Source organism: Opisthorchis viverrini, assembly GCF_000715545.1.
Source record: "Opisthorchis viverrini unplaced genomic scaffold opera_v5_731, whole genome shotgun sequence".
NCBI classification, from domain to species: domain Eukaryota; kingdom Metazoa; phylum Platyhelminthes; class Trematoda; order Opisthorchiida; family Opisthorchiidae; genus Opisthorchis; species Opisthorchis viverrini.
The window spans coordinates 6,112-32,792 of NW_008752402.1; the positions used below are offsets into that span (position 1 = coordinate 6,112).

The following is a 26,681-nucleotide window of genomic DNA, read 5'->3' on the forward strand; positions in this document are numbered from 1 at the left end:
GGGAACCGAAAGAGCGTTACAACTGAACGATTTATCATTTTAAATTCACCTGCAATCGGCGACTCCAACAAATACTAGTGGGTCTTGGTCAGTTGACGAAGTTTGAGAATTATGTATGATTCCCGGTTCTTGACTTCTGTCGGACTATAAGTTACCGACATCACATTTTTACTGCTCTGAAATGATTGTTGTACGTAAATGAGCTCATGTGTTACAGACTGCTAAGACGTGTTCGCTCTTCCGGAGCACCATCCGTTGATAAAACCTTGGATTCTTTGATCCCTTCATGGATGCTAAGCTTTATCAGATTACTGTCTATTTGTTGATCATTCCTGAATGAGTCAACTCAGTGCTCAAGTGCTAACAAGGACGATTCTGAAGAACGTTTTTCTCAGAGCTCCGAGTAGTTAACTCTATAGGGTCGTATCACAATCTGATTGAAAGAATACGGAAGCGATTCTGTCACTTGGTTGGTGATTTTCCGGTCTTCAATCATCCCTCATCCTTACCCAACATGCCAAAACTCTTCTCAACGAAAAAGCAGTCCACGACTCACATTACTGACTTTTATCGGATAAAATGCCTGTTTTTTTTTGTTGATGCTATGCAATTTCTCTGTGTTGCTTTATCTTGACTTCCGTTAATTGTTGTCTTACTGTCCTACTGTCTTGCTCCCCAGAGCTGATGCCATCTGGGAGAAACGTTCAGAGAAAACCCAGTTCATACCACATGGTCGGCCGAAGCAATGGAAGAAACTGCTTTTGGACTCGATTTCGAAAGCTATTCGTGATAAGTATGTAATGCATTTGTGGTTCCCTGTTTGTCTATTCTCGCGTCTTCTCACCGTCATCTCTTCATAGGCAACTCCTACTGGGCTCGCTGATGCTGTTTTCATGGGATCTTATGGGTTATTACTGGTACAGATTATACGCCAATCCAAGTTTTTCCACAACTGACTTTATTCGAGAAATATCACCTAAGGATGGATGTACTGTTGGTAGTACAGTGACACCAGGTGATGATGAACGGCTAAACTATGAAGAGTTTTTCTCAAAGGGATGCAGACAGTCGATCGGAATGGCTGTGAATGTCTCTTTATACGCTACAACTCCGAGTAATCTGATAACGATTAGCAACAAGAACGTATCTGAAGTACTGCAATGACACATGTTAGTGCGCAGGTTAGTAATGGTCATGCTGAGAAGGTGTATGCACTGATAACAGTTTTTACTGTGGTAGACGTAGTTTACAGTTACTAGTTGCACCATATATACTGTATAAGTATAATACAGAAAGTGGAATAATTCAAAAGGTACCTCATCGTTTGACGACGCGTGTTGAGAGTTCCTGAGTGAAGGTCCGAACTTGGGACGTGTTTTCTCTGGAGTATAGCTGCAACATGTGTTCCGTAGTGGTCCGTGGACCTATGGATTATTGTTGAATTCTTGTCCTGTGCGTGTTGGGCCGAGTTACATGCCTATTTATTGTGTGCAGTGTGAAGAGAGGGTGTCCGTTCTTGTTTGACAGTTACACAAACTTGAATACCGCTTGAAGGTCGTAAGCCTGGTGCGTGATGTAGATGTTAGCCACTTAGGCAAAATGGACGGGAGATTTTAGTGTACATGTTGTCGGTCAAGGTTGCATGTGGGACGAGATTTAATCACGTAAGTTGGGTGTTTGTGACGCGTGATTTAGTGAGTGCTGACGTACCAAACAAATTAAGTGAAGCCGGCTTGAAGAACAAGGGATGACCGCTACATACGTTACTACGAACTCAACGGCTAGGTTGTAGTGTGTAGTATCTTAAACCCGCGTTTAACATCATTTGTTTCACTTCTTATCTCCACAATCGCTAGGCCAGTGATATTCGTAGTACGGCTCATGCCAGCGTGGTCAAACGAGGGCTTAAACCAACATGGACTTCTGATCCCCCGTGTTAGTGAATAGCATATGTGTAGCGGCCTGTTTTTTAAGGGTAGGACGACTTTGATAATCCAACCCACCGCTACCTTATTGTCAGGTTTTTGACACTAAGGCCTTGATTGGGGGCCGTTATCATCCTTCTCTCTGGGCTGTCGGTATTTCGCTTGACATACAACCACGAACTTCATTTATACCAATAATTTCATGCCACTGGCCGTCCCGTGGTGCCATCAGCCGGGTCGCCTTACTCGCTATGTACAGCTGATAGGTGTAAATCAGTTGAGTCCTGTTTTTTTAGTTCACAAACCTTGCACCAAAGTGTGATGGTCCCAGTTGCTACAGCTTTGTTCACTGTGGGGAAAAACAGTAGGGAAGTGAAAGTAATACATCGTAGATACCTGCCTGGAGTAGTAACTAAGGATTAGAAAGCTTGAACTGAAATCATAATACTCCCCGTCACCATTGTGACTCCGTGGAGCGTAAATTCAATTAAAAGCGCTGTTGATGAGGAAAGGGGGATATTCCGATCAGATAATGGCTAATGGGTATCATCTTAAGCACCCAAACCATTTTAACCTCCATGTGTAAGGTTTCTGTCGATTGATAAGACATTGAAACAGATTTTTTCGGCGTCAAGGGTTTCTCTGAGCCCCCTATTCTCGGTTCCCCTCTTCAGCAGGTCTAACATTTGTAAACCTTCGACTAAAAAAATGATCCATCATGAAATCATCCATCGGCGATGTTATTAGCAATGTTATGACACCCTGCTTCGTCGATTATTACAGAGCTTTAATGTGAGTTTGGAGGGCGATCTAGCTGTTTCGTTCCTGATTTGTTTTGCTACCATTCTTCAGGTTCACGCAGCATCACCATGGACATAAAGGACGAGTGGTTGTGATTTGTCATTCGATTAAATTGATCGAACTTCAGCTGTTCAATTTCTTTCAAATTTCGGTTACTTCTTGTTTCTCAGGGTTTTCGCCAGTGCTATGGATAGTGACAGTGACAAAAATAAGCTAGTCAGACACAACGAGGCGATTAGACAACATGCGCTGGCCGACCTGAAGATAGCCAAAGTGAGTGTTTTGATGAGCTTATGGCTTCTACTGACGAATTTAGGTTTTTGCGCCGTTTAACACCTTCCTGACAGTGTTCATTGCTTTTCACTCGTTATTCAATAGGGTACGCACAACTTTCAAACTACCTGACTGCATTCAGATACTCTCAAGTCAAGTGTTCTTTTCCTTTTTCTAGAGTTTTCTATTAGGGACACCCTCTTAGAGAGCTCCAGTCGCAGCGTGATAAGGATTTATTGCCGCATAAGAGTATGTTTATTTGCGCGTGATGACCAAAAGGCGGTATTCAGCGTCTTTTGTGAAAACCGTTCACGAAATCTTGAATAGCATAGACTCCATGAGAGTGGCCTTACTTCGGAGGATTTCTATCTGGTAACACTCTATGCCAGACTTTTGAGGATCAACACACAATGCTCGTCGTTCAAACACAGCGAGTAAACCAGTTTTATTCGCATTCTAAGTTTTATGGTCGCACTCGGCTGGCATTACAGGTGTGAGTGAAAGTTTAGGTGTAAAGAATTGGTCCTAACGGAGGGCTACGTCGCTGGATAGTAATTGCAGAGGTCACAAGTCAAAAGAACATATACCATCTAGGCCGTTACAGAACTGTAGATGACTGTGATCATATGTCCGAAAACGTTCACATAAGTAGGTGTGCAGTGCCTTCTTGAAAGATTAGAACTTGCTAGTGTGTTCGTTGAGTTTGGCTGAGTTTGCAAACGGTTCATCACCAAATTGACGTGACACTGTCAGTGTCTTGTTAAACAGAAAACTGGAACTTAGCGTTGAGTCAGCGGTTTTGAAGAACTATTACTGCAATCTGAGAATTGTGGCTTCATCCTGAATAATCAGGGGTCTCATATGCGTATTTTGAGGGCAATATACTTCGGCATCATGCGAAACTCGAAGTCTGAGCATGAGATACCTTCTCTCAAGTTCGACGTAGGCGATAGAAGCTGTAATATGGATCAGATTCTGTGGATTTAGTAACTATGTATTTTGCCGACTAGAAATCTTAATTTGGGGCAATATTTAGTTGGCTGACATCTGACTGAATGAGTGCGGCTTATAGATGTGTGTTTTGAAAAAGTCGTGAACTTGTATTCGCCTGTGTGAATGGCACACCGAAGGAAAGGGTTTGGTTGGGATAATGATCCTCGTTTCTTGGATTATGATGTGAGGAACTTCACTGCATTTATTTTAGTCGCCGTGATTCCATCTGTCTGGCAGCTGCTTTTTCTAGCGCACTCGCTTATGTCAATTCTTCCTGTTGATCAAATCCGCCATCCCTATTTCTTTCAGAACATTTGTCCAACATACTTCCCACCGGATTACAACATTTTTGATCGATTTGTAGAGATGTACCACAATGCGATTGGGGCCCACGTGAGTGAATCCGAGTTCAGTTCAATGAGCTTACTATCTTTTTCAGGTCGAAGCTATGGTTATGGAGGGCTTGACGGATACTCAAATTGTTCAGCTGTTAGGTTGGATTAACTCATATCAGTAAAGTCCCCGCTATCGCTTCGGTCACATTTAAAAAAAATATTTTTCCCATAGCACCGAAGAATTCATGAAGGAACCGGCCTTTGACATTAATTTTAGTCGTCTCACTCTGAAATACCCCATCAATCTGCTTCCGGAAAACCAATTGGATGCATTACGTGAACAGTAAGTCAGCTGTCTGGATTTCGCATTTTTTTTCGAAAACTAACTATCATTAATGTTAAATCCTTAGCCGGTTCACTCTTAATTTACGCGTAGGTTATTATCCTTTCGATGGCGAATATGAATTGATGTGACAAACTTTGACTCTTCTATTTCACCCCTTCTTAGAAACCTCATGCCACTTAGTCCTACCCCTTTTGCTTTCGAACGATCGTTTCCTGAAACAGGGTTAGTCAGCTTTATAAATGCCGCGCTGCATATTCAAACAGGCACCGTCGTTGATGGAGTTGAGAAACGCTTCTTACGTAGTGACAACGTGTTTTTAGGTATCATCACTTGACACCTTCAGATAGCGGTCTTTCCTTATAAGTTGGAGAAAGTAGCGGTTATAAACCTCCAGCTTCTGGATATCCTCTGCTTGTGGAGAACGTTTTGCAGACAACTTAGGACCGAATGGATGGATATATCCAAGACTACCATGTTGCCTGTACTGTGTCCTGCTCGCTGCGTTCTTTTGATAGAGTTGTTTTCACCAAATAGAAAATGGGTGTCAGGCGCAATAACCGGATTGTCGGTCCACTGACTGTCCGTCCAAGATAGCATCCCAAGCCAACAATGGTGAAAACGTAAATGGACTCACACGGTTTGGGAAGATGAGGTTACTTTCCTAATCCAAGGGCCGTGCCGTGGAGGCTGTGGAGGGTTGTGCAAAGACCGTAACTGCACCCGTGACCAAAAGCCGGGTGACACTGAGACATGACCCATCAAGCTCCAGTGACAATGGCTCTAACAACTAACATGCTTTGTCATACCAGACAGCGTGCACCTTTAAATTACCAAGGTTTTTGCATAAGAAATTGGGTCAAAATCAGCATCCAGTTTGGGTTTCCAACAGGCGTTAGTGTTCACTTGATTATCGTGCCACTTGACTTCGCTTTAACATCCACGGCTACTTAGTATGAAGAAGTAATACAAGTTATTATGTGGCCAATTGTCTTGTGGAGTGTACAAGCTGTATTGATTGATTTTATGTGCAGAGCTGACCTGGAACACCTAACAAGTCTGTCCTAGAAAATCTGGCATTCTTCACAAAGTTAATTAGGAAAACACTTCCATTCTGTGGATGTAGGCCAAACAGAACACGTCTTGTTGCATATGCGTTCACATTAATCTGTGTGATAGCTGAACACTCCCTTATAACACATGTTACAAGCGCAGACGAGGAATGCTCTTTTCATGCATCAAAAAAATTACAAAGCAGCATTTCGCCAGTGCATCCAGCCGATTGTAGGACTAATTTCCAAACACTCCCTGTGTGAACGCACGCTAACTGAAGCAAAGATTGCATCCTCTTCGCATGCCCAAATTTACATATTTGGGTAGTCCAAATTTATCACCATCTCAGATAAAAAAGTATTTTGGATTGAGAATAGATTCTCCTTGCTTTGATCCAGAATGCATTTTGCTTATTCAACGTATGTAGTGGTTTTGGCTCTATGAAATCGTTCTCTCGATATTGGATATTACACGCCCGGGGTGTATTATTCCAGGTGACAGCTGTATTCATACTATTAAATTTTGTTCTTCCTGGGAATTCGGCCTGCTGGTCGTTTCCTGTAATCAGTCACAAACCCCTTACACTCCACTACGCTTCAGTGAATTATATGTATCTGGTGCCTTTTTGCTGTACGATAACCTGGAGTTCAACGACCAAAATGTCTTTTTTTCTAACGAGCACTGTGGTCGTCATAGTGTGTAGCTCTTGAAAGCCGAAGTCAAATCATACCGTGGATTTCTAAACTTGCCAGTTCAACGCTATTCATTTTTTGAATGTGTGTCGTAAACTGGCTTGTACCGGAAGCCTACAAAAATGATATCCTTGTTGAATTTCTTAATAGCCAATAGCCAACGTTCTACTTAAACATACAAAAGCATGTTTTCTGTAAACTGCAGCGTCACTGCCGGACACTGGATATTTCCACTAAATATAAATTGAGTGCAAGTTCAGACACATGAATAAAATGGAACATAATGGAAGTGCTTATAGAATATATATCATTACGTTGTGTTATATAACACATTATGACTTAACCTAATTTAATTGATATAGCATAGCATAGTATAATGTAATGCGATCTATAGAAGTATAGCATAGTGCCAGTATGGTAATGATAATTACATTGGCGGCCGAAAAGCGGTTTTGCAAACCATGGCTTGGATAACCCAGTGGTTAGTATCGTGAACGCCCGTTTCGGCGACCGGGTTTCGGACCAGGCTGCCAGCCTCCTTCTTGAAACGTTTTTTTATATTAAAAGGTTCAAGGAGATGCTTTTTTGGACGCGTTCCGCGCGCATACTTGCTTTTTTTGCGGTGTGCTTTATTGAAATATTTCCGACTGGTACAGCAAGTTGTTTAAAGTTGAAGGACATATCCAGCGTATAGGATTGTTAGCAGATTCGCCTAGTTGGTGAACCAGAGCCTCTTCCGTTTGATTTTCTTTCCCATCGCTCCGTTAAATCATATACAGGCATTAACCACCGGCTTCCAGTGTATTTTCTCATACGATACTCTTACCCATGCCATCGACAACGGTACTTACCTAGCGCGTCGCCTAATATGTCCACTTCTGATCTATTTCCATAAAAAACTGTGATTGTCCATGTGAGATCCGTAGGCAGTCATGCGTCACAGATAACAATCACGGAGTCTGTTATGTTCGTTCTGGCCACGGCCAGTTTTAACTTGTCGTTACTTCCTAGATCTCCGGTAAATTGTATCACTGACTTGCATTCACTGGCTTATTGTTTTCCCCAATTTCAGATATATATCGAAGACGATTGAGCGGCTGTGTTCGTGGCTGACAAATTCACTCACGAAGGATGCAAGTGTAAGTCCATCGCTGATTTTTCCCGTGCGGTAAAGTCAGTCCGTTGACAGCTGCCTTACTTTGTCGCTTCAGTGTCGTATGCAGTTTACTTCATGTTTCGGCTGTATAGCTTCTCCATAACTGCCACTAAATTTGACTCATGTAATCATCGCTTTTCAGTAATTCTACCGCCTCTAGTGTGTGGTACACCACATGTTGACTTGCGGAGTTGCAGCTCGTTGAAGGTCTGGGGGATCGAATACTGATTGTAAGCAAGACTGTTGCTGTTGATCAGCTATTGTTTAGGGAACCTCTATTTTTCCCTGAGTTGTGATATTTTTTGGTCGAGGTTAAATTGTAGCAGTTTTCTTGCACAATCCGGATTTTTTCAATGGCTTTCGATCGAGCAACATAAATTAGTTTCCCTTTCGCACGGCACCACATCCAATGTCAGCGAGTACTTTTCGACATTTCACTGGTTTCTTCCTCCTGGTTCTCATCAAGCATGAGTAGCTTCCCAATTTCCACCATTTCTCGTTCGTACTTCAACACATATTTTCAGGATAAAGTGGTGTTAACGCAATAGTTAAATAGGGACGAGATGGTCCAAGTGGCCAGAGAGCGAATTTACTGATCGGAAGGTCCATGGTTCGAACCCGACCTCTGCCTCTCGACTTCCTCTGTCAAGGCTTGGGCAACTTGGCAGTATCCCAGCTCTCGTGCAACCCTCGGATGGCATGGCAGTTAGGCACCGAAAGGGTGCTACAGCTGGACGATAGTTAAATGAATCTGTCATTTGTAATCGATTGGTCTTATATCCAGCAAATATGCACATGAGATTTTCAACTCACATTTAAAATCTACAGCCGTCGCATCCACACAAAGTCTCATTGATGGTTAGCCCGGGAATATTTACGAGTATTACATTCTATTCCTGTAGGACTGGCGTCGTCCTGTCGCTCCAGAAATGGATGGATCGTCTTATTATTTCACAGGACTCCCCGTGCTTCTAATGACCCCGCTGAATGAAATGGTACGTTATTCGACCTTTTTTTGCCATTCTTTATTATAATGGACTTCATCCTAAAAGCTGTTTGCTGGTGTTTAGTTTGCTTCTCTTAGTCCCTTTTGGATGACATCAAAGCAACCTGGCCCAAAACGACGGGAAAATTAGTTTATCAGATCGGTACTGGAAATTCTCATAACTTAGTTGCGGAGCAAAGATTAAGATCCGGTTAACTGCAGTGGCACATCCACGCCTTCGTCAGAAATGCACACTCCGCGCTCTACTGAACGTAGTGTATCAATTTTGATGCATCAGACAAGACATCTATATCTGTATGTTTGGCTCTATCCCAATAAGTCCGAAATTTGGTTGGTAGAGGAGATTTGGGGTTTTTTGTGTGGAGATTTCGTCCTGTAAGTGAAGCCAATCTGTGCTGAAAAGCCGAGAAGCACTGTGCTTCTCGGCTTTTCAGCACAGATTGGCTTCACTTACAGGACGAAATCTCCACAAAAAAGTCGGAAAGTGCTCCACATTCCTAGCACTTCCTTTGTTTTCTGGAACGGTGTCCGCATTTCCACCACTCCTCCGTCTTGTATCCCAAGCCTTTCTCGTTTTGAGGTCTGGGAAGATGCGTTTGTGGAATTAACTGTTGAATTACTGTTGAAGCCTCTATTAGCTGGAAATTTCACACATCAGCTCTGGTCTTTTTGGATTTCTTCACTTCACTATGCCGATGTTGATTTTCTTGCAGGTTCCTACATTTCCCACATTTCTCCCTTACCGCTACATGCCGTCGCGGTATCTAATCCTATATCTTTGCAGTTAGCCGACGTTTTGTCGAAATTTCCTGAAACTTCCCCGGTCTCTATTGGTCTTCCAAAACTTGGTTGGTTCTCCATATTTGCTACAGCTTGACACATATCACGTCTAATTGTTCATGATTGGAATATCAGTTTACGACACCTATGTCTTGATACAGATTTCCGGCTTCTCGCTTATCAGTATGTCATGCTATGATAGACAAAGAATGAAATATGCAATGTGGTTGACCTCAAGGATGGTGTAAATGTGCAATTCATAGTTGTACGTACTACCAGGGTGCCCAGACATAAACAGGAGGACCTTAGTAAAAGTCTGGCCCAAAAACCTAAGCACAGGGTAGCGTTGATTGGTGTAAGGCCGTCAGAGCAGTTTACATTTTTAAGAAGCCAAACATTTGCCGATCCGCAACCTAGGGTACCAGGACACTGTTAGTCAGACCTCCACCCGTTGACCAACCTGATATAAGGGTGGTCCAGAGACTCCTCAGTAAAACCCAATCGATTATGGGGGTGCGCGATTCCCCACACCGTGACAAGGTCGATTCTCTTCGTGGCTGAGTGTTCGCCTTCCAGGATGAGGTCCTCTTGACGCTCCCTGTACTTAGCTGGGGACACTGAATTAGGTGAGGTCTAACCGATGACAGTTGCATGCATGCTGTCACTTCTTGATTGCCTGTCTGGGTGTTGTACTTGTAGACACCTCGGATTTTTGTTCGGCGGTAGCTATAGCCCTCCTATCTGTCCTATTCTTTTCTTCCTTCTGTTACATGACTTTAATCTAATAAACTGATTTGATCGCGCGGCAGTGAAGTACCAGCGACCTCATTCACTCCTGTCAGTGATGGTAATGATGATGATGATGATGATGATGATGATGATGATGATGAAGATGATGATCAAGGATGGTGATTAGGGCAAAATATGCCAATCGGTCTGGAATAATTACCTCCCTTATCATTAGCAAGGACGATTCAACAGCAATCTGGCCCAGTCTCGACTAATCATTCATCTTATCCCCGTCATATGTAGTTCCTTCCAAGTGTTTTCCTGTAGACAAATTTTTTGTGGAACATTGCTGCCCCAATTTTGTCAGCTATGGTCGGATGTCGTCAGCTTCACCTAGTGCATTTACTTTATCTTACGGCAGATCGTTCCTTTACAACGAGAAGCTGATTTTACTCGTGACTCAACAGTACCACTGGGATCCATGGGAATGCTGTATACGCAGTGCCTACAATGTTATAGCCTATTTTGTTTGAGGAATCGTCTTTTGCCCTCAAATCACCTATTGTGATCTGTAATGTACTTAGAAGGCCGGTGGGTCGAATAGCTATCACGACCTGTGTTTTAGAAATTACTCGAATTCACCGTATGTGGTTTTAAACGTTCAGTTGTAAGTGTCGCTGGAGGTTGAAGGTCGTAGATGTTCTTATTTTTTCTATATTTCTTTGTACACCTTTGTTCTAACTACAGATTCCCTGCGAAGGGCCACTTGGAGCCTTGGGTTTGTTTCAGCTGGAAGTCCAAGAAGCTTAAGCTGCCTCATGAGGGCTCAGCAGTTTCTTCACTTGGCGACACGCCGCTCCCCCTTATAATGTCGTGTTTCTGTTTCATTGACCTGGTACCTGTTTCCAGTTGCCAATCGCTGTAGGTGGATCCAGTATTTTTGTTGCTTAGGGTTTTTGTGTAGTATGGTTTCTCGAGTTCCACGATCGTGAATGTGCAGAAGAGAGGGTTGTAGTATCATGAGAACCCCACAAAAAGAACAATCAGAAACAGTGCAGCATTTGAATGTCCAAGTATGGCCCAAAATGTCTCATCATTTCGGTTTCCTTTGAATTTTGCTTGAATGACAGGCTGGCGGTTTCACTCGGTAGCTGGTACCACGTCCTAGTGTCGGCCTGATCTGCTTACTACCCAACTTTATTGGATAATGCTCGCAATACCCCGTCGCTCACTTTAATACCCCGTTACGTTATTTGTACGCAAAGTTTGAAACATTGCCGAATTCAAACGCTTACACTGTATTGGAACTTATGCACTTATGACTTCGTTGACTAACCCACCTGTCAAATCTAAAGTTTACTCTAGCAGCACTGAATTTCCTTCTTCTGATGTGGTTTTAGATTGGCAAAGGCAATCTACTTAACTTTCTTGGCAGCTCTGTTCGAGAGCGATTTCTTGTTAAGTGCGTGGACCAGATGACCTACTTCGTCGGTGAATATGATAGTAAGTACTCGGTCACTTGCCACGCCTTTGTTGTTTGAATTTTATCTAAGTATATCTGATTCTTGAGACGGTACTTCATGACCTCGGATATGCCTAGTCTCCCTAGTCCTCAATGGGTAAACAAAAACTAAGCGTTGTGCAGTACGTGTGATTCCCACCAATGTGGTTGTAATAAACCAGAATCAAACGTTCGGAAATATTTTTGAATTTCCTGGATTTATCGTTATAATTTTCGAGAGAAATTTAATGTCCCGTTGGGCCGCACAACAGATATTCAGTGCGGCCTCACCATGCCGTAAACCCTCTTGAAGCGGCACTGCGTCGTGAATTGGTGAATGGGTTTTGTACGGTATTACTCGCTTACTTGTTTCAACTCGCGAACTAGTGGGTGAACGAGTTTAAGACCGAGAAATAACATGAGATTTTGTTCCTGAAGTTTCATTTACCTTGCTACTCTAGGCCTCAACTATAAGCTTTCCTCTTGCGTTCTGAAGATTTGTTTATTGTGATTCCCATAATTCGATGAAGACAAACTGATGTGCAACCGTTGCTTGAGTTAGAGAGTAGCGGAATAATCACTACTCTCAACTCCGACAGTCGACAGGTACAGATATTTGTTGGGAGATATGAAAGCTGGCTGCAGATGTGTTCCCACTGTGGATTCCAGATTATTCGAATGAAAACCGGCGATTTGTCCAGCTGGCTATGGTTCAGTAAATCACATATCTACATTGTTCTTCAGAGAATGAAATCACGCACTTCTGGGAAGTGAAGCTGGTCAGGTGATCGGGGCACTTGAGGGTAAGTAATGAAACGGAACTGCTAGGGTCTAAGCCGTGTGTCTGGGCCGAAAACACTAGTTCTTAACACATTTCTGCAGAGGGGGCTTATTTCACGGTCATTAATGGCTGATATTTTAATTGTCCTCAGTGAGTACGCCTGCGGTCAGCAGTTGGGTGGTGAAGCGTAAAGTGTCCATCTGCGCAACAAGCTATTGGAATGAGTTAATACAGTCGCTTCAACTGGTCCCCTTACCTATGCGATACGAGCAAAGCCACTCTAATTTTCTAAGCGCAAGTCTTCTAATGAAGGGTTGGAGATGTCCCCAAAGAGAACCGGCATTCGTTGAAGCAGTCCGGTTTTGCAGAGAGAACTGCTATATGCTATCGACTTGTCGTTGAACATGATGCAAAGATGGGATAGTATGGAAGGCAAACTAATTACTCTCGTACCTCATATCGTCGTGTTTACTGAGTGAAAATTGGAAACAAAATCGTTCAGTTGTAGCACCCTTTCGGTGCTCAACTGCCATGCCACCCGAAGGTTGCATGAGGACTGGGATACTGCCAGGTTGCCCAAGCCCAGACAGGAGAAGTCGAGAGGCTGAAATCTAAACTCAGAAATTCGGAACGGCAAACCACATGAGACTCCCATAAGTATAATCCTCGAGGACAGCGTGAGACTTCTGCAACTTGGAAAGTCTTCCATTCCGATGCGGTTTCCTCCAAAATCCCACCAGCCCCATCATGCTGATATCGAAATCGTCGCACAGGCGTCCTCCTGCGATAACCGTAGCCCTCTCTTATAAAGACTAATCAATGAGTGGCACGTCGCGTTCGTGTATTCTTTGGTTTCCTCACCGAGATTCGCTTACGAGTTATACCTAATGGTTGTTATTAGTTAGCTGGATAATTTTTTAAACATGGGTCTGGAGATACAATGAGTCCCAACGACAATAAACTTTCAGTTACTTTCAGTTTTCCGTTGGTTGTCACAAAATATGCCTCCAGCTGCTGTTGCTTTGCCCGACGACTGCCACTGGAACTTTCCACATATATTGTTGGTACTGGATGCCAGTCGTATAAATTTTATACCGAGCCGACATGCACCTACGGCATTCTTTTATCGTTCCCAATATAGAATTATGCTTTGCAACACTTAATACGTAGTTCGGTTTAATTCAAAATCTAACATCGTTTCCATGTGTTCCATCCAGCAATGCTGTGTTGAGCACCTTGACTCACATTCTGATTTTTTTAATACCTCTGATTCCAGACAAACTCAAGCAATATCACATCGCCTATCTGCAAGACAGGTCTAAATTCCGATTCTACATCGAGTACATTGTAAGTTTCCGGCTTCTTTTGCATTATATGTTGTGTCTTCCATGTTGTAAACTTTCTACCTCCCACTTACGACTACTTTTTCCTATTTTTTTCTGTGTGGGTCATCATGCTTTTGAGCGAATCGCAAGCCTTCTCCATAGGATTAAATCGTACCACTCATCCTTTCCACTTGCCCCTCTGTAGTTTGTTCAACTTCCCTGACCATCATCTCGTTCCGTTTTCTTCGGTTGACTTCCATCTTGGGAATTGTGTTCACGAATGGTCATAATGTTCTTTCAACCATCACTTCGCCGTTTCCATTTGGGTATTTCTTGTAGTTAGCCAATGCGAACAATGCTCTGGTGATTGCCGAGAGTTTCATGTCTGTTGTAATGCAAGAACTGGCCGAAGATGTGCAGTTGAAAGGGCGCTTGCAGTCTCAGTTGAATCACTTGAAAAGTCAGTTTGGTATTGTAACCGACCATTGGTAAGTGATCATCTGGTATTTTGGCACTGTTGCAGTGCTGGATACGTTCAGTAATTCTGTCAAATAAGGTTTTGCTCATATTGTCCTCTTTTACCAAGATTGCAAAATTGTTTCGTATGAGCTGTCGTTTTCTTTATGGTGGCCTAAATATTTACCATTGTGAGCACCCTCAGACTTTTTCCAATGAATTCTCGGTGTCCTTCTGATATTACCTTTGTTTTGCCTCTTTACATCTGCAATTCCTTCTCTTTTGTCGTCGGTTCGTTCACTCTGTGGTGTCAGACAATTCAATAATTCAATTAGGGGCCTTAAACCGCAACTTGCATTCCGGTTCTGCATGTCTATTTCAGTGACTGCTGTATACCCTTGAGGCAGACGGATACCACTGCCAAACAAATGACATTCTTTACGTCATTGCATAGTGCGGTCAGCGAATGAGTTTGCTGCACGTCAACGAGGGACTGTGTACATGCCCCTACTGTGCTCTTAGCAAATAGAATCACGCTGTCCCGATTCATGACTGTTTCAACGCAGCGGCAAACCCCCTGTCTGTCGCACATGATCTCTTGGTTACAAGGAATATGCTCAATGTAATCAATATGTGAAAATGACACCTTACTGAGCCTTTCCCAAATGGATGCTATGTTGGTCTCCTGGGCGTTCCCGTTAACGTATTGAAGACCATTATCCATTGTATTGTACGCACATGGCGATACATTCAACAGATATTTCTCAACAACATAGTTTTTCAGTATTTTTCTAAAAACGTATTCATATTTCAGTCGACTTGCTGCTGAAGAGACCGTCCTCATGGACATAATTAACGTGATGAACAACGTAATGACACCTCAGTGGTAAGTTCCTGTGCTTGGATGGCGTGAGCAGTATTGCTCAATGGCTACCAAAAATTTGCTTCCTTCGCTTTCTAACTTGATTAAAACTACGATCATTCTATCACGCATTTCCTTACGTGAGGGCTGTTTCCTCATCAGGATCTTGTCGGTTTCCTAATTTTTGTTTACTGAATTGGATGGGGGCCTCCGTATGAAGATCAATCCGTAACCCCCTTTTTGCAGCAAAACAACACATGTTACTTATCATTAACGTGTTTCCACGAACTTTTCTTATTCTACTGATGGCTGTTTCGTGTGTACCAACCATTTTTGTCATGTTCCCCTCACCACAAAACATCCGTTAAGTGTGTTTTATGGGACTATATTTTCAGCGCCAAAGTGGCATTTTGCTGTCCATATCCAATATGCGTCAGCTGCACACCCCTACACTTAGGTGACATGATAAATCTCAGTGTTTCTTCTATCCTAATGATCAACAGATAGCTTAGTCCGGCTTGCTTCGCGCATAGTCGCCTACCTTCGGATGTTACAACCGGTCTTGACACAGGCAGTTCATATCCCTTCATGACGATTACATGCTTGCGTCGTCGTTCCTACGCAACCGCAGCCTCATTGGGATTTGCTAAGCGAGCTCAGAAGGATAGAGGGCTTGACGGATTATGCGATAGTGATACGGCGAGGATGAGTTAAGGCCACTTGAAAGATGTCAAGTATTCATGCTGCAACTGCTTCAGCTGCTCAAACAGGCCGGTGTCGGGATATCAAATATCCTGTGCACAGACATGCGTCAGCCAAACCGTTGTTCCTATGATGTTACCTGCAATCATTGAGTGGAGTTTAGCTATGCAAAGGTTCAATGGCTGGTATCCTTTTTGACTGGATTTAGGTTTCATAAGTCTATGGTAAAACTAACACAGGACATAGTTAAACATCAAGGAGTTTCAAACCCGCAATCTCCATGCAAGTGGTTGAGCACTTCACGGTTCGGCCCCTGATCGTCTGGACAGTAGTCATTGGATGATTCTATTCTCCCGATATAAACAATGACAATGAACACAAAGTAAATTATGAATGCCTGCCAAGGTAGGACAGCATTAAGCCACAGCTGTCCCCGCCTACATAACTGAAGGGTTAACTGGCAGGTTGCAACCGTATGTCCAGTGTAAATGATATCGGTGTTTGGGGATTAAAAGTATTCTAAAATAATTGACGTGTTCAACAACGGCGCTTTCGTCCGTTAATCTAACCTGACCTATCCAAGTGGACTTTCAGTTCACTGTGGCCTATTCATCGCGACCGTCGCATACATGAATAGACATAGTCACTCCAGTCAATCAGACTTCTGGTTACGTGTGCGAAAGGAATTTTCACAAATGGCTGGTGCCTTTTCATGGACAGTTTCACCACAAGGTTGGAACTGAGTGAAGGACGCAGCTGGGGATTTGACGTACCTGACCTCTGCATCTCGACTTCTCCCGTCTAAGCTTGGGTGATCTGGTAGTATCCCCAGTATTCGTGCTTCCTTCGGGTGACATGGCAGCCAGTCACTGAAAGGGTGTTACATCTAAATCATTTTTTGACGAAACATTGGTTATTCTGGATCCAAACAGTGCCTAATATATATGACATCCAACTGCGAGGTCCAGCTCATGACTAAAATATTGGAGTTTGTTGCGCGTCAATGGTATCATACGAGGGATGGAAAATAGAATGATCTCAAACGATGAATAAAAAAGCAAAATGACGCAGTCGAGCATTGAAGTTGCTGCCTAACTATGTTTTGTGTTCCTCAATAGGAGCTGTGGGGAAAAACATTGCGATGGAATCCTAGGATCATTCTTTTTTCACCATAGCTCTCCCACTACTGGGTAGAATTCAGCAATTTTGCAAGTTGGCGATGGGTACAAACAAACCCAGTGTTTATAAGAATATTCCTTAAATGACAGATATTAGGATTTTAATTACTAATATTCGGTACACTGGTTATCTCGGCACCCAGTGGTGGCCGCAGTTTTGTTTGTCTCACAAAGTGTGTGGGAAAAACTGGCGGATTGGGTTTGATTCCTATAGGTCCAAGTTATTCGAAATTAACTACCGGTGATAAGACACAATGAGCTTCATGCCTGAAAATAATAATTTTAAGTAGCTGCTGAACAATAATTCGTGACTTTATTGAACACAGCTTATGTACGTCTCATTTTTTTTTATTATCCTAGGCTGCGTCCCGATGATATTACAGCCAACTGCTTTTCTGGTACCCTGGTGGATTACGATGAGACACTGCATCACGTTCGTCCCTCGATATATGAACAATTGGTCAACCATCTTGCTGAACGAGTTCTTATTGAATACATAAAGGTACTTCTTACAAGGTAAGTTGGTGACTACCAACACCCCTTTTCCCGTAATTGGCAGAACACTGTACAAATAGAAGCGCCTACTATATTATATCTTGTTTCAGGCGATGCGTTTTTCGGTCGGATGCGGAGCGGCATCAAGCAGGAGAAAAGATTCTACGTGACGGGGAATCACTGAAGTGCTATTTTCATGACACGATGAAAGTCAGTGAGGAGGTGAGCTCCGTTCTGCCGTCTGTCTTGTTGCTGCTCATGTGTTATCTTTCTGGTTTTCCAACTACCAAGAGAGGTTGATTGCTAAAGTCATCACTTGTTTGGCAAGCACGTCTAGGCACGCAAAGATCGTTCACTTTGAGGGCACCTTTGATGATAGCATTTGAAATGCAGCTAATTTTCTTCAGGTACATATTTATGTCAAAGGTATCTTAGATGTAACTCGATAAACGAGCTTCTCCAATTGCTTGCGAAACCTTTATCCCCCGTTTGTTCCACCGCGGCAACTTCCTTGTCAAATGTTCTCCTGTCTAGGTTGAGACTAACTTGGGTCGCTTAGCAGGGACGCATCGTTAGGAACCGATGGCGGCAAGAGTGTCCTCTTTGCAAACGATGTCCAAGTGAGCTGCCCTCTGTCCACCAGTAACTCCTTTAAAGCTATCCAATTTTCATGTGGACTCAGTGTAGTTGAAATTAGCCGTAATGTGAAAGGAAACCTGCGGTCGTTTTGCCTCCCGTTGCTGCTCCATATCCACAGGTTTCCCGGACGTTTACCCGGGAGTAACTTTGTCTCTCTATTCTCAGTTTCTGTTACTTTGAGAGCCGTCGCTTTTAGTGGATTAGCTAGTGCAGTGGATTTTGTCTTTCCTATGGAAGAATCGTCACTTGGCTTTCATATGTAGAAGCCGAATTTCAACATGATCGTTTGATGGTTGTTTCTTCTGAGCCTTTTAATGTTTTCCCCGACGTAACTTCGTAAAATTACGTTTGTGGATGTAAGGCTTCGGGGTAGTTGGCCCTTTTACACATCCAACCCCCCACTGACGATGTCACCTCGATTAGTGATGAAACTTTTGCAATCCGACTGCCATGCTCGACGGACAGACCAACAACAAATATTTTTAGCTCCTGATCCAAGGCTCACCGATGTCGCCAGGCACCAGGTGCGCACTTGGTGCCCAAATCGAGTAAAATCAGCGCACTGATTTTTGCTACCTAGTTCTTGCTGCGAGTGGAGTACGTTGATTCCGCTCAACCGGGGGTGCTTATCATGATCATTCGAGGCTGCCCGCCAAGTTGCCAGTTTTATGTACCCCAAGTGACTCCGGAGTTAACAGCTTTACTTTTCGAAGGAAACACAGGTCACTCCGACATTCGTCATAAGGACACTTACGTCGTGACACTGGCGGACTTCGACAAAATATTCTCCCTTGCCTGTTTCTTTACAACATCCTTCTAATTTCACCTACGTATTTGACTTCACAATTCCCGCACTGTGTTTGATAGGTGCAGTTAGGGGCACCTGGCGTTGTGCACAGGTGTTAGGGGATGACTAGCGGAAAAATTCGAGATCTACCGATTTTAAAGTGATCTTCTAGAATGTTGAAGGGAAAATTCATCCCTCTTAGCCCAAGCCAAATCTTACGTTGTCGTCTGTGTACGCTGCAAATGGAATCAAAACTGAACTGAAGGAGAACCGTTGTTTTGTGTCGGTCTATTTGCACATCGTGATTGTTCACCCAACTCAATGCGAACCCTGTCAGCTTTTCCTGTTTTTATTGCGTGTCAACATCAACTTGTTGGATTCCGTTTTCTGCTAACACCCTCTTTCAGATACTGGCACTGGGATAGCTTTACTTTCCATACCGACTACGCATGCTCCGGTGGCATGATATGTGACATCTCTTATATTTCTCTATATCTTGAATAGTAACACTTCAATACTACTTTCCACCTCACCAATTTTCTATCATTATTTCTTCTCTTTTTGAGGTCTCCGTCGCCTACAGTGCTCTGGCTGCGATAGCCCAATTCTTTCTCACCACGGATGCATGTATGCTCTCCCTGGACATCGCTGTACGTTCACACGCAGGCAACATTGTTCTTCTATTTTACCCAGGAGAGTTCTCATAACAATCAATTGAACCCTCTTTATTGTTTCCAGAATATTGTCCGTGAATTTCCTGATGTGCGTGGGGATCAGTTGTATTGTATGCTAATGGCCCGAGGTGATATACGCCCCAATATTGCGAAAGAGGTGAGTCTGTGGGAGGGGAGTAGTAATTGGTTCAGGAAGGGATTTTCGCTGGCGCCACTCGTATGAATCGTTATTAGCTGTTGATCATATCCAACTTATCTACGAAGACTTATTTTTTCTAAGGGAACCTAGTTTCAAGATGCGATTTTACATTCGTACTCCTTTGGATAAGCCACTCTCAGAAGGGTACACTTGGCCAGTCCCTCACAGTCCATCTCCGTGGTAAATTTCTCCTCGGAAGAGATCAGCTTTGGTCGCTGAGTTCGATTGCTACTTTCAGAGTTGGGTAAGTGGAACAGTGTAATCTACTCCAGGTGGCTTACTTATCTTGGCCGGTTCAGCTGAGATTTCAATATGGTCACAACCTTTCCCTTTTGCCACACCGACTGCTTACGATACAACAGGATAAGCGCATCCTTAACTCCTGTGTTTATGACACAAGTGGTTAGCATTAGCTGTGTGACTTTCCGGAGTAATCTTGGTCCTTCGGGGGTGGCAAACAATGCCGTGTTGCACAAGGTAGTAGGCTTTCATTTTGAATGCTTCCAGCGAATGTTACAATGGTTATGGTCAAATATAGGTGTGGGGAACAAAACAGTGCTGTATAAACAATTCCTTCATCAGAATACCCACTTTGGCGTTCTAATCCTTTTTGCAGCAATTCTCCAGGTTTATTCAATTAGTTATGTACAGTTCCGCCTGAGTGAATTTCGCTAATGGCCCTCCTGGTAAAGCCGTGGACACCAAGACTTTTCTTGTAAACCGTAAGTAGTAAAACGCAGCAGCATCCCTCTAAAGTGATCGGTGATGGAATTGGTCAACAAAAGCCAATTCAGATGCCCGGATTCTCTATATGACTCCGTGAATTCATGGTGTTGACGTTTATTCTTCACTTTGCAGCTGATAACTTGGTACCGGATTTGTCTGGGCCGTTGGTGCTAAAAACGTCTGCACCCTAGAATTTAGTTAGCTGGAATTGAAACGGGCACTTTTTAGGGTCGGTCGTTGTTGACAGCTTTTGATGTACGTTGAAAACGAATCGTCCATCGAGAAACAACGCTAATAGCTGTCATGTTTGCCTATACGAACTTTTTGAACTTTTCAAGGTCCCTCGGTGTTCACTTCATAACTTCACTAGGATATTTGACTGATCGTCGTTTAACTTTACTTCGAATGAGAAGGTTATTTAGTCAATTTTGTTTCACACATTCCCGATCTAAAAGACTGATTAATCACTTTCCATGGTTCAGCTCGCTTCGGATGATCCCAATCAACCCGAAGGAAGAACCAAACCATCACCCTTGAATCTCTTCACCAAGGTAGCGGATGCTATGCGAAGGTAGACCTCCAGAACTGCGGACCACTCTCTCGTGCCCCTTCATCAGGCACTGTGACCTGCCAGACTTAACTTCTGTTCGCACTTCGGACTCTGATTTAGTTCGCTGCTTCTGTGTTTCACTGGTGATTGTTCACTCCCATTCTGAGATATCTTATCTGTCGCTTATGCTGGGAAACCACGATGCTTTATTTGTGCAACCATATTAATGTCGTTTGGAACCAAACTGGAAGGATGCAAACAAAGCAGTATGGATAATTTGTGATATGTCGCCACCCTTATTCAAGTGACATTTTTCACTACACAGCTGGTGGTTGTTTTTGTACACCGTTTGCTTGAGAAGTTTTTCTCCCCCATTTCCCCATTGGCTTGTTGTGAATAATTTTTCAACTACGGCGTTTTATCTTCAGAAGAGTACAGCCTCCGTTGGTGTTTTTCACGCATTTTCTCAATATGATTAATTTTATTTAGGTCTCCTTTTGAGCCTCACTGGTGATCCACCTCTGTCGGGCGAGGTGGCCCAAGTGGTTAGAGCGCGAATTTACTGACCAAAAGGTCCCTGGTTCGAACCTGACCTCTGCCTCTCGACCCAACCTATCTAGGCTTCGGCAACCTGGCAATATTCCAGCCCTCGTGCAACCCTCGGGTAGCATGGCAGTTGGGCACCGAAAGGGTGTTACAGCTGAACGACCTCTGTCGTTTATAATGGTCGTTTTCATTGTGGCGATGTCAGGTGAAGCTCATTGAAAAAGTTATGCCACAGGCTCATCTGAAGCACATTTTTCCAGTATAGATTTCTATGTGATTTTACCTCCTCTGACTAGTTGGTGACCCATAAATAGCGGAACAAACGTTGCAGATTAAGTTCTACGTTAACTCGATAAGCAAATCAGTCCAGACTACATATGCAATCCAACGGCCCAGTGGCGGTGTTTAATCTTCACTGAACGGTGAACGGAAACTCGTCGGAAATCAACTTGTGTTCGGGGTATTAGCTATGAATTAAGTAGCAGGACGCGTGTTCTTCGTCGGTTAATTGAGGGTGTATGAGGGCAATGTAATTCGAAAAGATGGTCAGATGTAATTTGAAAAGATGGTCATGAAAAGTATTCATCAAATCCTTGCAGCTTGTAGAGCTGTTTAAACTACTTGAAGTCCTATCGTACCGTATCGTATTAACTGGATCTGGAAACCAAGCCTTCCGCAAACGAATCCGTGAACTTTCAGCAATAAATATACATTCAAGCGGCCGTCGATACACGGAAGAGTCTCAGCGATTCCAGGGTTTTCCACGAAACCGCATTCGAAGAAGCCTTTTGGAGGATGTTTTCGCAACTGTGCTGCATAAGTCATCGGTGCTGGCACAGTAATCGCACAGAGAACGCTACCTCTAATCACAAACTCAAGCGTAAACACAACCACAATATGCTTTTTCAATAGCTTCGTCTATACTGTCGATGTTTTGCTCGATAGGCAAGTCGAAGTATATTGGGTTTCGCTATTCCAAGCCGAGCTGAAACACTGTGTGCTCGTCTATTTGACTTAACAGGACTCGTCTCATTTGTTCGGTAAGTGAGGAGGCAATGGGAGGGTTTTGCAGATGTTTATCCTATGAAAAAGGTCAGGGTATGACATCTTGGCAGAATAAGACGAAATGCTCGAAAGACTGTAGACGCATAGGTCGTTAGCCTCTGTCAAGCATAATTCAAATTTCAAGAATTAGTAGAAAGGAAGTTCAAATACCCAAATGATTCACTTCTTGTAGGGAAATGTCCATTCCCGAAATTAGATGAAAAACTAGTCCTAAATAAATCGATATTTTCTGTAGATTTCTTACGACATTCATTTGGTGGTCTTTCGTAGTGAGGGTATGACTCCAAGCTCGGCGAACAGATCAACAGCCACCTGATCAACAACAGATGACTCCATCGTCATATCCTTGTTGCATTCTGTCTACTTTAGGCCGGGCTTCCAGGTGAAGCTAGAAGCAATTGAGGTGATTATGAACAGCATTCGTTATGAAGCACTATAATACTGAGAGACTCTTAGTTCCTGTCAGTTACTTGATCGGGAAGTGCTTTGGCGATGTATGTGCCACGAAATATTCGGCTAATTGGAGCGCTGAATCTCCAGCATCACCCAGGCTCAGATGCAGTGACCGGACAGACCAATATCATCTTTTCAAGTGGGGAGTTTTCCCTATTGCATCCACCGTATTTGTAGAGTGGCGCGGAATCGTTTCACAACCAAGGTAGTCTGGAAATGAGTTTTACCGAAATAGGAAATTTGCATGTAAATATCTTATAATCAAACTGGATGGCGTGTCAGTCGGCGGCATTGTATAGCAAACGTCAAACGAATCCATGGTGTACTGACCTCAGTTCCAAATAAACCAGGAAATAGAGGTCGTCTTCAGTTCCATTGAAATGTGGTTGTGGAGTATGATAATATCCATACGTAAAACGTGCAGCACTATCGACCCAGGTCCCATTTCATTTTGCGGAGGCATACCAAAACTCATAGAGTATGCGCAATTCTTCAGAGGTTTCATTCCCTTTGCATACATGGGAACGGCCTCAAGAAGCGAAGTCAGATCTCAAATATTCTGGAGAAACGAAGTGTCTATTTGTTGTGCAGGCGAATCAGCTATTGCTCACCTCACCTCTGCCGTAAATTTACTTGTGACGTAGGAGCATTCCATATGTAAAATGCTAGAAGGTCACCCTGAGACAATGAAGAATTTAGGGTGGACGGTTCACGCATTTGCACGTTACTAGCTTCCGACTGTTTTGGCAACCGCAAGAGAAAACACGTTCGCTGTGTTTCTGAACTGAAAGCTGTCGAGGTTTTCGAGGCCTATCTCACGATAAATGTCCAGTATAGCGTATCTTCAACAATACTTATTGAAACTCCAACCTCACCCCATGGGAGTCTCCAGAATACACAATTTCACCTTAATCTATCGTTGAGCCCAATAATTATCCGAGATACCAGAAATTAGACCCAAAATGGGCGTATAAGTAAACACGCTCAAATGTCGGAAGTTTGGTGTTTTTAATAATAACGTTTTTCAAACTGTTCATACAGGATGGTTTTCGAAATTTACTGGTGAATTCTCGTTTGTGCCTTTACTGAGCCAGACAGCTGTGGAATCCAGTTTGTGAAGCTTTCAAAAATCCACAGGTGAGCCCCAAAAATATAAGTTCCCCTACTGATGATACCACAATGGAATCATAGTTGCACAAGTCTAAAAAAGGGATGTTAGACGAAATGTACTAACCTGTTTCCAAAAATGTACTCTTGGAACCCAAGGGAGACTTTCCGAAAAAAGCGGCACTGATAAAGCAACGCGAAATCAGAAGCTCAAGAGAATATGGATGCGGTAGTGCTTGCGCACAATCAGACCAGCATGTCGCTTGTTAAAGTGAACACAAATCGATCATCGCCAGACTAGAAGGGACGGTTGTATGCTGTGCTTAGCAGTGTTCATATAACAAGAAATTTAAAAAAGTGGGCAAGATGTTCACGGGATGCCGTCAAAACAAGACAAGCAAATGAAAACTACAGATGTTCAGTGGCAGACAGGTGGATGCAATACTCCGATTATTTTCGATTCGGTAAACGTGAGCGACCTAGTCAACAACGATACGTGAGTTATGTCGACTTGCTGGGGACTTCAGGAAATCAAACGTTACAGCGCACCCACTACCTAGCCCGAATTAATCTATAAGCTGCATGATGCCAAGTAAGAGATAACTTGGCTGAAAAGCATCTTGCAAATAAAGGTTGTACCAATTAAATAGTGGCGTCCCCATTATCTGACCTGATATATCAATAATATTATCCTCAAACTAACGATTGACCGTACCTCTTTCAGCAACTCCACCCTCTTTCCCCATTTCTGTCTAACATTAACTATGCTATACGAGAGACTGGCGACCACACCCGACCTCTACGCCTTCATTTTTATTCTTCATATTTGCCGTACCTTCAACCAATCCCTTGTCAAGTGTGAAAGCTAGGTGTTGAGGGTCGGTTTACTTAAAAATTTTGGGTTAGACTGTTCCTGACTAGGCCATCAGAGAGGCAAACATAAATCCTAGATGCAATAACCCTGCGTGCATTCACAGACTGCTCCGTAGTTCGGCTAACCCTACCTTATTTCAAGCCTCCCGGCAAGGTCGACATTTGCTGCACCAAATGAAGACATATTTCGATGAAAGGTTAACTTTTTGCAAGATATTTCTGTTCCTAGCTATGCCATGGATTATATTTTGGTGGTAATTAAATACAGAAAGGTTGATGCAGCTGGACATCTTCTATGCGCAGAATACCTTTATTCCAATCGCTACCTGGATTCTCGGCGTTACGTTTTCGGCTTGCAATCACAAATCTCACCTTATTCTAGAAATGCTGAAAAAATTGACAACCAAGGTAGGTTTAATTTCTGTCGACTCACATTGCCGCAAGGCCGTCCTTTCCGACACTTGTGTAGTGACATGTGTGTCTGTGTGTGCATGTGCGCTGCTGACCTACTTACCCATGTGCGTTCATGTCCCGATTGCCGAGCCCGACTTGACTTGTTCTCTCATGGGTTCCGCGTGATCGTGATATCTTCTGATTCATCCTCACTGTGCTCTGAGTCTCCTTTAAATGACATTTGGATGCACTTTTTGTCATTCAGAGGAAGGCGCCAGGCCAAAAACCACTACTTGCAGCATCCAAGTCCGTTTGAAGGGTACTGGCAGCTGAACTTCAGGAAACAAAAATTCATGCTTTCATTCATTTAGCTAGTTCATTTAGCTCGCTGTCGTCTCCATTCAACTATTATTTTCTTTTATAAACCGTTTTATCTGATGCATCACAACACCCACCAGATGTTGCTGCTCTCGTCTTTCATCCTCTTCCTAAGCTGCTAAAAACGATGTCTCTTCACGTAATAAGTGTCTCATCAGTTGTAACCTCCTCCCATTTCTGTTGTCGCCCACCGCGGTGATGTTGTAAAGACCCGATCAAGCCTCGATTATCATATCCCCCACAAATGTGCTACAAACCTATGACTATTATTATTACTTTGTGGCTGCCATTGCCTCAATTTTGATCGGCTTTTACCGCATTCCATAGGCCGATTATTCTGAGCAGCAGATCGTGCGAGTGACAACTCATATCCTGAAGCGAAGTGTTCTGGGAGGGCTAACTGCTGATGAACTGACATTTTCCTATATATGCGGGCTTCAAAATAACCTCTACCGCTTTACCAAGATACCGATTTTTTCTAGACAGCCTTAGACCTAAAGGGACTAGTTGCATTTCCCAGGCGCCAAAATTTCCGGTTCCGGGAAGACCTTCAGCCAAGCTGCTCTACTGTACAATCTCGACGTAGTGAGAGTAGTGCGACAAACTGTTAAACATCTTTTCACCACTAGACAGCCTAGACCTAAAGGGACTAGTTGCATTTCCCAGGCGCCAAAATTTCCGGTTCCGGGAAGACCTTCAGCCAAGCTGCTCTACTTGACAATCTCGACGTAGTGAGAGTAGTGCGACAAACTGTTAAACATCTCTTCACCAAACTGTCTGGGTATGATGAACATGACTGATACTCTATTCGTTGCTCTATTCATTATTCTCTTGTTTTAAAATTCCATATGCTGTACATATTCGCCAATTCGAATACATACGTGCTGGTTGTTACGCTGCGCTGA

General features: G+C 43.3%; 2 protein-coding genes across 2 annotated transcripts in view; one reads left to right on the top strand and one right to left on the bottom strand.

Annotated features, from left to right (window-relative positions):
• T265_15686 (hypothetical protein) overlaps positions 1-19,642 on the top strand; it is a gene marked incomplete at both ends in the record, with an annotated part of 21,744 nt that extends 2,102 nt beyond the window's left edge. The window contains 15 exons of the mRNA XM_009178942.1: positions 680-793; positions 2,897-2,999; positions 4,302-4,385; positions 4,432-4,505; positions 4,560-4,670; positions 7,488-7,554; positions 8,474-8,566; positions 11,487-11,589; positions 13,645-13,715; positions 14,033-14,181; positions 14,964-15,035; positions 17,252-17,407; positions 17,497-17,608; positions 19,379-19,462; positions 19,506-19,642. Coding sequence (XP_009177206.1) covers positions 680-793; positions 2,897-2,999; positions 4,302-4,385; positions 4,432-4,505; positions 4,560-4,670; positions 7,488-7,554; positions 8,474-8,566; positions 11,487-11,589; positions 13,645-13,715; positions 14,033-14,181; positions 14,964-15,035; positions 17,252-17,407; positions 17,497-17,608; positions 19,379-19,462; positions 19,506-19,640 — 1,528 coding nt within the window. The remainder of the gene's footprint in view (positions 1-679; positions 794-2,896; positions 3,000-4,301; positions 4,386-4,431; positions 4,506-4,559; positions 4,671-7,487; positions 7,555-8,473; positions 8,567-11,486; positions 11,590-13,644; positions 13,716-14,032; positions 14,182-14,963; positions 15,036-17,251; positions 17,408-17,496; positions 17,609-19,378; positions 19,463-19,505) is intronic.
• The window catches only part of T265_15687 (hypothetical protein), a gene marked incomplete at both ends in the record, with an annotated part of 31,706 nt that overhangs the window by 1,002 nt on the left and 4,023 nt on the right, over positions 1-26,681 (bottom strand). The window lies entirely within an intron of this gene.